The sequence below is a fragment of the Nilaparvata lugens genome, chromosome 1, assembly GCF_014356525.2.
Source record: "Nilaparvata lugens isolate BPH chromosome 1, ASM1435652v1, whole genome shotgun sequence".
In the NCBI taxonomy this organism is placed as follows: Eukaryota; Metazoa; Arthropoda; class Insecta; order Hemiptera; family Delphacidae; genus Nilaparvata; species Nilaparvata lugens.
The window spans coordinates 22,518,016-22,529,359 of record NC_052504.1 but is presented as its reverse complement, the minus strand read 5'-3'; the positions used below and the strand labels follow the sequence as shown (position 1 = coordinate 22,529,359).

The following is an 11,344-nucleotide window of genomic DNA, read 5'->3' as shown; positions in this document are numbered from 1 at the left end:
ACTTCGCTCGGTCAACTATGACTATGGATCCCAAGCGATCCATGAATGATATGCATAAATTTGTAGTCTGTAAGTAGTCAATTAAATGAAAAACTTGGTGATAGTAGAAATCTGATCGCACACTGGTTAGTAAATTGAAACTTCGATAATTCTATTATATTTAAACTAAGAATAATAAATGTATGAATTCGAATACTTGATCATAACCGTTACTTCGCTTATTAGGAACAGATATTGAAAGAATTTTTAAATCTCTAATAATCATGACAATTTTATTCGAATACAAAAATGTAAAACACGTTACAATATTTTTTGAGTACTGTTTACATGTAGCATTTATACAGCATTATATTACTAGTATTTTTATTTAGATAAGCCATACAGTTCATAATATAATACAGTCAACTGTTGAGGCTATAATATCAATATTCTGTTGTCTCGAATTTGTATTTTAATATTGATATTGAGATTTATGAAAATCTAATTAATCTTGCAGCTTAATATTATGGTAATACAAAAAACGGTACATAAAATATCTAGCTACATTCTAAATTATTCTCTATCCGTATAGTTATTTAATTTTGCTCGTTAAATAAGGATGTTAAATATGAAAACTCCTTCTTTCAACTAACTATGTAGAGTTAGAACTGGAAGAATAAATACTAGTTTCATGCGATTTACAAAACATATAAACACAATTATTTACAATCATGACGAATGTTCAATGAGTTCTCGTTAAAATTTTCGTATTTCGGATGGACACGTTAGGTAGTCGGTTCCGGCTGCCTAAAAACAGTCGTTAGGTCATGTCAGAGGCTCTGAAATTGATCAGGTGCGATCTGAAAACTCCGACACCAGACCTGAGCCAGCCAGGTCACTCGATATTATTATTAATGAGTTCTCAATAGCAATAAATGTTAAAATATATTAGTAATTATTGTTCATAATATGATTGGATAGGAGTTTTATTAAACATGATAGGCTTGTTGAAGGGAAGTCTTGATGACAAATTAAATTAACAATAAAATTATACCTGTATAAATTGTGATTCACTCCATTATCACTTTTATAGTTTTATCTCCAATGTAAAATCAATGCAATCTAAGATACTGCGTATTATTATTTACCTTCTTGATTCCTCAAATTGAGCCACTTGCTAGAATGTTGCCTCAAATTGAGCTGAGTGCCAAAACAATGATAAACTTTGACACTATAGAGAAATGTGATTGTAACCTCCCCTGGGAGGAACAGGTGGAGGGGGGAATACATCTGCAATTGGCACATTCATGTAATCATGCAGTTGTAGATTTTCAAGTAGGTCGTCTGTTCTATTCATTATTTCTTCATCGCTGTTTATTTCCTCAGTACAGTTCTCAACCAGACTCGGGACGACACCATTCTCCGGATGTTGTTTTGTGTTGGTGGCACTCTGCTCATCAACCTCAAGTGCAGCGAACTTGCTTCTCAGCTCGCTGAAACTGATGTGAGTGTGTTCCTGTGAGTCTGCTTTGGCTGTCACCACTGTCACTGTTGAACATGTTGTGTTTGTTGATGTATTTGTTGTTGTCGTCCTAGCTGGTGCTGTTGTTGTGATTGTGGTTGTTTGCACGGTTTTCAATTTTACATCATCAATCGCATTCTCTTCTGTTGTATCGGTCATTGACGAACTCACGAGCTCACCTTTCTCCTCGTGGGGGTCTTCGATGTTTATAGAAGTTTCTACCTCCGTTTCTTTAGCAGGTTTAGAGTCTTCCGCTAGATTATCGCCGTCGATTTCCGACTCCCCTTTTTCCTCTACATCAGATTTAGGTGGATTATGTATCTCCACCACAGCCATTCCCTTTTCTTCTGTATCCTGTTTGTCACTACCTCTATCTCCTTCATCTGTCACTTCCCGTATCTCTTCCTCGGTTTCCAGCGCTTTTTCCTCTGTGGCGCCCTCCTCACTCTCGACTGTCACAGTCTCCTGGTCTTCAATGATGGTGTCCTCGAATGTCAATGAAGTCAATCGTTTCAGAGTGCCTGTCATGCACACTGCATGTTGATCGGTGTTGACATAGTCTGCAGTTTGCATGTGGCCTGCCTTGGAACAGCTGTGCGAGTCGAGTGGAATCGAACAAACTGAGGAACTGTTCTGATGAGCTTCTCCATTCAGCCGGCTTCTTATACCATGACTCAGCACCTAGAACAGTAGTAATAAGTGAGAATGAGTTTATTTCATTTAGGAACGTTTGCAGATTGCCAGCTTAAACGAAATCTATCCCAGCTCAAACTTGATTAAATCAATGTTGAGTTTCGTTTGCTTTAATTCATATTGAAATTAAACCACCTACAGATTCAATTTTGTTCAAGCTTCCACTTTGTAAACGTCACATAGAGTATAACAAGAGAATATCAGATAAGAGAAATAGTAAGCATGTAATAGCATATAAGTAAGTATATAACCATATATATGCTTCTTTTCTTATCTTTTGCCTGCAAAAAATTGGCTCTACTCTGTCATTTTAATAACAAAAATATTTTGGAGCTGAATTTCTCATTTCCAGTGTTGGAAACTTTCATCATATTAATAAATAGTTTTAAATAGGTACCAGGCGCTGGAAAAATGTATACACATTTGAAACTATAGGCCTGATATTATTGTGTATACTCATAATCTCATTTTCTTCTTCCATGATGAATTCAGAGTTAGTAGGAAACTTGCAAATTCTCTTTGAATCTACTTTTGAGGATTAAGTGTAAGAGAGGGCAGACAACGCCCTAACTTCGCCCTCCTAGGTCAAAAATAAAGGCAGTCATTCTATTCTATTCCATTCTATTCTTTAGATCAGATTCCAGTAATGTTAAGATATGTGACTTATTGCAGCGCCATAGCCGTTCCGTGATTAACTTGCTGCTAGCATTATTTGATTGGACCAATCGAGTTACCAGCACGCTCCGCACACCTCACAGAGCTCATTTTCTTCATGTGCGGCTCTGGGACTTGAAAGTAGTGTACAAATCTTCACTGAAATAACTACTCTAGATGTTCTACGATTGTTACAGTAATCTTATGGTTTGTTTTAGTAGTATTGGGCTCATCATGCGAAATGTCCTTGTGAATTTTCCGTTTAGAACATATTAAAATAATTCATTCGACCTACTTGACATTCGAATTTTTAATATTTCTAATTCTTCAAAATTTTGTCTGAAGAACAAAACTTAGATTTTTGCACATTGTATTCAAACACTAGTTGTTATTATAATAATATAGTTCTAATCTCTGTTGGGAAAAATTAATCATTGCAAAAGATCAATATCATAATAATTTTACTCACATCATTTTGCACAGAATGTTTCTTATCGTCATGATCAGAGTGTGTTCCACTGTCTCCAAGGCTTGTGCCACTAGCTATACTCATCCTTCCCGACGAACCGGAACCTGCAAATCAACCATCAATGAATCAATTAATTTCTCTTCTGATTAAACAATATTCTTGAAGCTTGATTTTATGCTTTGTAAAATAATCAGTTGGGTTGGATCTATCTATCAAGTTGCAGATAATTTAAATACACATTCACACTTCCTATTGAAACATAGATACCTTTTTTCCGATGATATTATGTAATATTCACTTACAAATTCATGGTTTACTAAATCAGGGGTTGTAGGCACCAGTTCCAAACACTACTGAACGTTTGTTTAGAAGAAACTAACAACTTTATCCAAAAATAGTAATACTGTAGGCTAGCTACTTACAGAAAAGAAGTAATAAATCATGAAAAGAATAAAAATAAGAAGTTGGTGATCGGATAAATGGTTATAAAACCATTATTTCCTCAAAATAAATCGAATTTGAAAAAGTATTCTCAACTGAATAAATTTCAATTTTCTTGAAAAGAATAGAACATTTTAGTCGTTCAGGTAGTCTGAATATTAATTTAACAACGACTGCACATCAAAAATATGAATAAGTAATTTGCAATAGTTATGTAGGCTACATTCATTTAAGAAATCTGTATAATTTCCTTTTTCCAATTATTTCAAATCTATTATATATGACTTACTGCAGGAGCTGTGTAGGCTGAGACTACTGGTTGGCCGGTGGCAGACACTCACTGAGCTCATGTTGTTGATAATACTGTCGCCGTGGGTCTTGGCCTGCTGTCGCTGGCATTCGGCACTACATGTACCATCTTCAACATAATAAAAATGTTAAATTACATTTGACGAAAAACTCCATCACTAATATTGATGTGATTTTATAATCAGTATGAAATAGCCATTCTGAAACATTTTTCCGACATCAAGCAGACATATTTTTGTTGAATTGCCAGGCTGTGCAATTGGTCATATTTGTTATTTGTATGTCTATAACATTGCACATGTCATGTTTCTTCTATTTTTTACCTTTAATGTGAAGACAGCTCCTAGCATTCATTTTATATAATGTTCATAGCACTAATGTTACGATTGACTTGTTTGAAATCAAGGTGATTCTGATCCAGTATCAATTATTGTCGTATTATTATCTATAATGGATTATTATACTTTGAAGGACAAAAGTGCAGATTGCTAATACTGTGCTATACCTAGATGATACTTACTATTTGTGAATTCAATTATAATATAATAATCAATTCAATTACATGATAATTGAATATAATAATATTATAATTTATGTTTCAGCCTATTCAAATTATGAATGACGGATGAGTGTATTAGTATTACATTCAATTAGTTAATAACTGTCACAAACTTTACTTCCTTTGAATAATGAATTCTCAAGTTTTAATTCTATCACATATATTCATCATATATATTTGAAAATTAGAAAATTGATGACTAATTGAAAAATTAAGCGAAACCTACGTTTTGATTTCCCTCGACTGAAGAATTTCTTTATCCTTTCGAATGGAGTCGGCCGTTTCAGATGAGTTTTCATTTTGTGCTGTATCCTTTCGTATTCTTCTCTCATTGCATTCAGTTGCTCCTACAACACCAGTAATTGATTATTTTGTCATCAAATGAATAACAAATACAGTAATAGATGTAAAACTATGTAATCTTTCTTAATTTATATTTAAGAACCACAAATACTCAATTCATTCCTACTTTCATGAAACATAAGGAACAGATTGCCAAGTTATATAAAAATCACGTTTGTTAATTATTGTAGGATATATAAAGTCTTAGAAAAATAAATAAAACTCTTAGAACATTAGTTCTCTATAAATATTTAGTTTCAATATTGATAAGCTGCGTGATCTGAAAAAACGTTAAAACCAGTGAACCATCAGTGGTAGAACGGAAAAGAGTTATATAGTAAAGGTTGCTCTACCAGTGAAAATGTTTAATTTGGGAGTGAAATCGCACAAAGTATCCTTTTTTCTCCCTTTCATTCCCATGGAAGTATAAAGTAATGGTTGCCATTACAAATTATTTCAGTTTCTTATGAGAACCGGAGCTTTACCTGTTTTTCCTTGAAAGACTGTTGAACGTCATGTCTGTTCTGCCAACTTGCCACTAGCTTTTCAACTTCTGCGATTGTGATGACATGATTCTTGAAGTCATTGATGATTTCAGCCAGCTCGTCTTGGGTGCCATGAAGTGAGAGCTTGGTGCTACTGCTGCTACTGCTAGCACTGTTCTTCCTGCAGTGTTCGGAGGGTGCAACCGCATTCGAACAATCTGCGCAAATTACAAACATTTTCAAATTTCAAAAATTACTTTTTATGAATTATTTTTGAATCTGTAGAAACAACACCTCAAAATTATGAATACATATGGAATAGGAACTAGCAAGATCTATATTCATGAGGTGAAATAGACAGAAGGTGACAAAACTCTGGGTTACTAATTCATCAGTCGATTATTATCGTAGCTTATACCACAGATTCAAGACACACTTGTGTTGTTGTCCTGTGTGTGTTTTGGGTTAAGTCGTATTTATTTAGTCTATGCTTATAAATTCATATGCTGCCGATTAAACCAATTTTCTTTTTATAAATTCACTCATTTTGAATGAATAAATGAATAAAAGGAATTTTAGAGTTTGCAATAATGTGACACATTATTTCATTCCTTTTATGTTATATTATCATTCCATAATGTTGTACCTGAAAAAGTGAATTGCATAAACATCTATTTAATAAGATTATGGTCACTACAAAAATGTATTATATTTTGTACCTTGAACAGTAGCAAGAGGTGATGGTAAATTTGTTGGTAGTTGATCATCGTGTCGTCTATTTTCATAATAATGGCAGTGTGATGACTTTTCTTTTACTTTTGGAGAATGATCTTGATTTTTCTCTGAAAAATAAACAAAGAAACTGAATCACTTATCCAAAAATATTACTTACTAGACTAAATAAAAATTCAATTTATCAAAAAACACTTTTAATGTCTGTACATTGTACGATGCGTAAGATTAAAACAATTGATGGTTGAGATCAAAATGATTAAACTTTTATTTGTTATAATATAACTGAATCATTTTCATTTTTCAATTTATATCAACAAGTTAAACTTGAATTTCGAAAACACTTCTGAAGTGAAAATGCACTTACTATAGGTAGTGACAATCGTTTCAACCTGGTAAGGGTCATCATCAGACTGATGATGACAGTCTAATGATGACCCACACCAGGTGTCGATCGTCACTACCAATAGTATGTGCATTTTCACTTTAGAATTAGAAGTGTTTATAAAATTCAAGTTCAATTTTATTAGTGAAAAAGTTTGGATATGCAACAAATTAGTTATCATAATATAGTGGATTGTGTCATAATAAAACACTCAAGTGAATTCCATGGCAATCCTACTGACTATTATGAAAGTTTTGTTTGAAAAATATGTATGTTTGACCTTGTTGATAAATAAATACTGCCTTTAAGACTACTGTCAATCAACATTATTCTTTTATTCTTACTCCAACAACGCAGCTATCCAAGATCTTAGTATTTTTATCATTTGTAACTAATAATTTCTCAACTTTGTAGTTTCTTCTTCCTTATATAGGTACCCTAATTTCCCTATAATAGTCTATGAGAAATATAATTTATCTTTTATTTCACTTATTTTCTCATTGGATAAATGGATATATCCCTGGTTTGAAACAAACTATTCATTTATTCATTTATCTTTTATTTTTACAAATTGTTCCACATAATTTTGAAATGGTTGTGAGAGAAAAAGAAAAAGCTTGAGCTATTTCTTTCTCCTATTTGGAAATAATTTTATTACAAACTAGCAGGTAACACGTGCTCCGCAAGGGTCTTTTTTAAAACTTGACAAACTAAAAACTTGACGTAATGAAATTTTGAAGAGTTGAAAATAGACTTATAACCATCCTCGGTTAATTAAGAATCTATATGCAAAATTTCAAGTTAATCAGTCCAGTAGTTCAGACGTAATGATGCGTCAATCATAATTTTCCTATCCCGTACTTGATAAACCAGTTCTTTACTTTATTATAGTATATAGATGATTAAATAGTAATAATTTATTTATTTATTTACAATGCAAATGACACTAATGTAATAACATTATGTAATAATGGAAATATAGTCTAATTACCTGCATGCATTTCAATGTAGCCTCCAAAGGGGAACATATGTTTTGATGGGGATGTGGGTGACGGTGAGGTGGGAGAGGTGGCAAAGTGTGGAAGCTTGTTGTGTTCGAGCGGCAGGGGGGCGGGAGGGATGTTGTAGTTGGGTGACTCCACGAGCAGGATGGGCGAGGGGGGTATCTTGTAGAACTCCTGTTCGCAGTAGAAGGGTGGAGGACTGGTCGGGGTGGAGGCCGAGGTGACAGGTCGTGCCGCCGGTGGCACTAGGTAGGTGTCGTTCAGCGGTCGTGGCAGTAGGTAGTTGGCTTCACTAAAACCTGACCACACACAGACACACATTTGCGATCAAGTTTCTAGCAATTTAAAGACAACAAACAGTTCTATGAAAAATTGAAAGAAAATCGGCACCTGTGACTAAAGCTACTTAAACAATCATGAATCAATTGGAAGTTGACCTTACTTTTAACGTTGATAAAACATTCAGGAATAATTATGTAATTATGTATCAACTATAAATATTCAAAACAAATGAAATGTGTTGAAGCTCCATGGGCTCCAAATTGTATGATAAATAAACGTTGGTAGGACTGCAGTAGAATAATTCGTAGATTTGAGAATCATAAAAATTTTATTCTCATTCATTTGACTACAGGTACAGATTTCGATTCTACTAATGATGTAATAATTGTGTTTCTAGTAATTATAATCATATTTCAGAGACTTTCATGACTGAAAAAAGGTAACCAAAACTCATTCTAGGGAATGATGAATTGTGTTTTAAAGAAGTGAAAAGCATCATTGCAAGTAAATATGCACAGAGTCAGAGATGCTGTCAAACAAACAAACTTGAAATATATTTGATATGATTATCAAAATATCCATAAAAGTGACTATAGTTAGCCTACAATTATTTATATAAAGTGTATAATATTGAAGTTCTAACTCACCAGGTGTGTGTTTGTCCGAAATTCCCTTGAGATAGCTGTACATACTTGAAAGCTCTGTCATTTGCTAACAACATACGCCAACAACATGAAACAAATACAAGTTTTCTTCATCAGGAATGATAAATATCGAATCGGTAGATACATTTTAAGACAGTTGAAATTTTTAAATTACAGATTTACAGTGTACAGCCGCCTTCTTTATAAAAATCATTTGTCTAAAATTCTTGAATTCAGTTTAAATTTTAATAAAAATTCAGTGAGGACAAAGCATTGAAAATCAAATTCCAAATTGAATGAAAATAATAATAAGAAAACAAACAAATTGAAATACAGTAAACAGTACGTAGGCTCCCAGTCATTAATGACTGGGTAATCATTAAAATGAATAATCAACTACAATCGAATGGCTCCCAGGAAAAACGTTACAAGCGCCATTCCTCAAATTTTACAAGAACTAAAAAAAACGTTTCAATGTTAATTATTTGGATGTTTTAAAAGTATTTTTTCACAGAATGTATATTATGGGTCCTGTGACCTATTATAAAATTGATTAATAGATGTCACTACATGACAGGTAAGAGCAGAAGGACCGTTTTTCCATAAAAATCGAGTACTAAATTTTGGCGCTTGTAACGTTTTTCCGGGTAGCCATTCTCAATCTGTGCCCTTTCATAAACAGTAGTACAGTAGTTCTGCTCATCAACCAGCAAACGAATCTTCAAATTCTGGTTTTATCAATCAGATGACAGCGGCTTTTGTACTTCAGAACGATCAAGTATTTTATCAATTTCAGTAGACAAATGTTGCAATTTTTGAGTTGATTGATTAAAAAAAAAGTCTATTAGAATTTCAATTTCAAGTTGATTAAATCTATTTTATTTTGTGACTTATTATTTTGCTTTGACATAAAGAAATACATAGGCCTATTTAAAAAATTGAGTTAAATATAGTAGAAGTTGACAATATAACCAATATTTATGAATTATGGAGAGGTAGGTACATCATACATCATCAATATCAACAATCAATGTCTTCTTCTATAATTGTAGAACTTCCAAAAAAAGTAATGATTTCCGCAAGGATTCATCATACGAGAATTTATTGACTGGTATAGAGAATCTGTTGACTTTAGAGAATTGATTTAGCTAAAGAGAATCTCTTCAAACTCTTCAATCTTTTCCTCAAAGCTTCCACATCTTCGCTTTCGATTCAACTAAAAATGCTGTCAGTTTAAAGAAAATTTGAGTTTCCGTTATCAATAAGAGCCTAATGAGGAATGCACTTGATTATTTTTATTTTGTTATTGTTTTGTAAGAATTTTACAATAAAATAGAAATCTGACTCATGAGAGTGATGAAAGTAGATAGTGAATAGATTAGCTTGCACACATGGTTGGTGACTTCGTAACTGTTTTTACACCCGTGGTTCTCAAATTGATTCGATTTGATTGTCGAATTTATTACTAAATATGCCTCTATATCTTATACTCGAATATATCTTATACTAATATCTTATACTCTATATCTTATACTTTTCATTTTGTTGTTGTTTGTAAGAATTGTAGAATGAAGAATGTAGTGAATAAGGTTATTTGGTTTGATTGTGGAATATAATTACCAAGTATCCCTTGAGCGCGTTGGCGAGCTTGTGATGGCCGGCTCGCTCAGCGATGTCAGCCGGAGTGAGTTGACAGGCGTTGCGTATGGAGCAGGCCTGCTCGCCACCCGGACACTCCAGCAGCTGCCAGGACAGCTTCTCCAGGCCGAAGCGCGCCGCAAAGTGCAGCAGTGTCGGGTACTCGCTGTTCGCTGCAACCATCGTTACCATGAGTCAGATCACCACAGACAAAGGAAGAGCTCTCCTCTTTTTAATATATCTCCTTCCTCTGTTATACCACTTCCATTGATGCCTTAATTTTAATCCTAGGAGGGCTAAACTCCGGTGCAGCCAGCCCTCTATTACCTAAACACCTCCATACATTTTGGCAGTTATTTAAATTGAGTGTTCCGCAAAGAGTGATTCTAATTGTCACCAATATTATCCTTGGTCATATGTCATAAGCACTTCAGTCCAAAACTGCAGTCTTGAGAAAATGGAGTCCAAACTTTTCTTGTATGTTCCAACATAATTTTCAAGAATATTTTTGATCCTATCACAATGAAACTTACAAAGTAGGCTCAAAATACACTTATTCATGATTCTTTATTCCAAAGTAATGAAAAAATAAAAAAAAACTACTGATTTAATTATAACTTGAGTTGTTTGATCCGTGAAAAAAGATGACATAAGTGGACTAAGTCATTTTACCAAATTATACTTTTACGCCATCCAAACAGCAAGCTATTCACATTTTCAAACTAACTACAGTAGAGTGTTTATACCCAAGCATAGATTCCCAAAATTCATCAGCAATACCTGACTTACGATGTTATAATGGTCTTGATAACGGAAGTAGGACTAGTAGTTTTATCAAAGTGTAGATCTCGAAATTCTACATCCGGATGTGAAATTATCTCATTTCTTTAAAAAGAGGACTTAAGAACTTGTGTCAAATGACCAAGGAATTTCTTTGGCTGTGAGCATCAAGACAGTGAAAAGACAATATTCACATCAACATTATAGTTCCTATTAAAGATTCGGAGATGCTCCCCTAAAGGCAAACGCACACAGCAATGAGCACACGTATGCAGACAGATGAAGGAAAATCCCTCCACAGGTGTTTGAATGGTATAACACAGATGTCAGTCTGTCTGAAAAAGTCTTCTCACGTCTGCATTCAGACGTTTGGTTTTTATCTCCGTCTGTCTGCATACTTCTGCCTACTGCTGGGTGCGTTCGCCT

General features: G+C 33.8%; 1 protein-coding gene across 7 annotated transcripts in view; it reads right to left on the bottom strand.

The window, feature by feature from the left end:
* Positions 1-243: 243 nt before the first annotated feature.
* LOC111062515 (phosphoinositide 3-kinase adapter protein 1) overlaps positions 244-11,344 on the bottom strand; it is a 58,793-nt gene continuing 47,692 nt past the window's right edge. For all 7 annotated transcript variants that reach the window (XM_039422253.1, XM_039422257.1, XM_039422264.1 and 4 more), the window contains 9 exons: positions 10,121-10,311; positions 8,504-8,567; positions 7,562-7,873; positions 6,173-6,295; positions 5,454-5,671; positions 4,853-4,973; positions 4,048-4,176; positions 3,318-3,421; positions 244-2,182 (listed from right to left, as the gene is read on the bottom strand). In XM_039422253.1, coding sequence (XP_039278187.1) covers positions 1,211-2,182; positions 3,318-3,421; positions 4,048-4,176; positions 4,853-4,973; positions 5,454-5,671; positions 6,173-6,295; positions 7,562-7,873; positions 8,504-8,567; positions 10,121-10,311 — 2,234 coding nt within the window. In that variant the 3' untranslated portion in view covers positions 244-1,210. The remainder of the gene's footprint in view (positions 2,183-3,317; positions 3,422-4,047; positions 4,177-4,852; positions 4,974-5,453; positions 5,672-6,172; positions 6,296-7,561; positions 7,874-8,503; positions 8,568-10,120; positions 10,312-11,344) is intronic.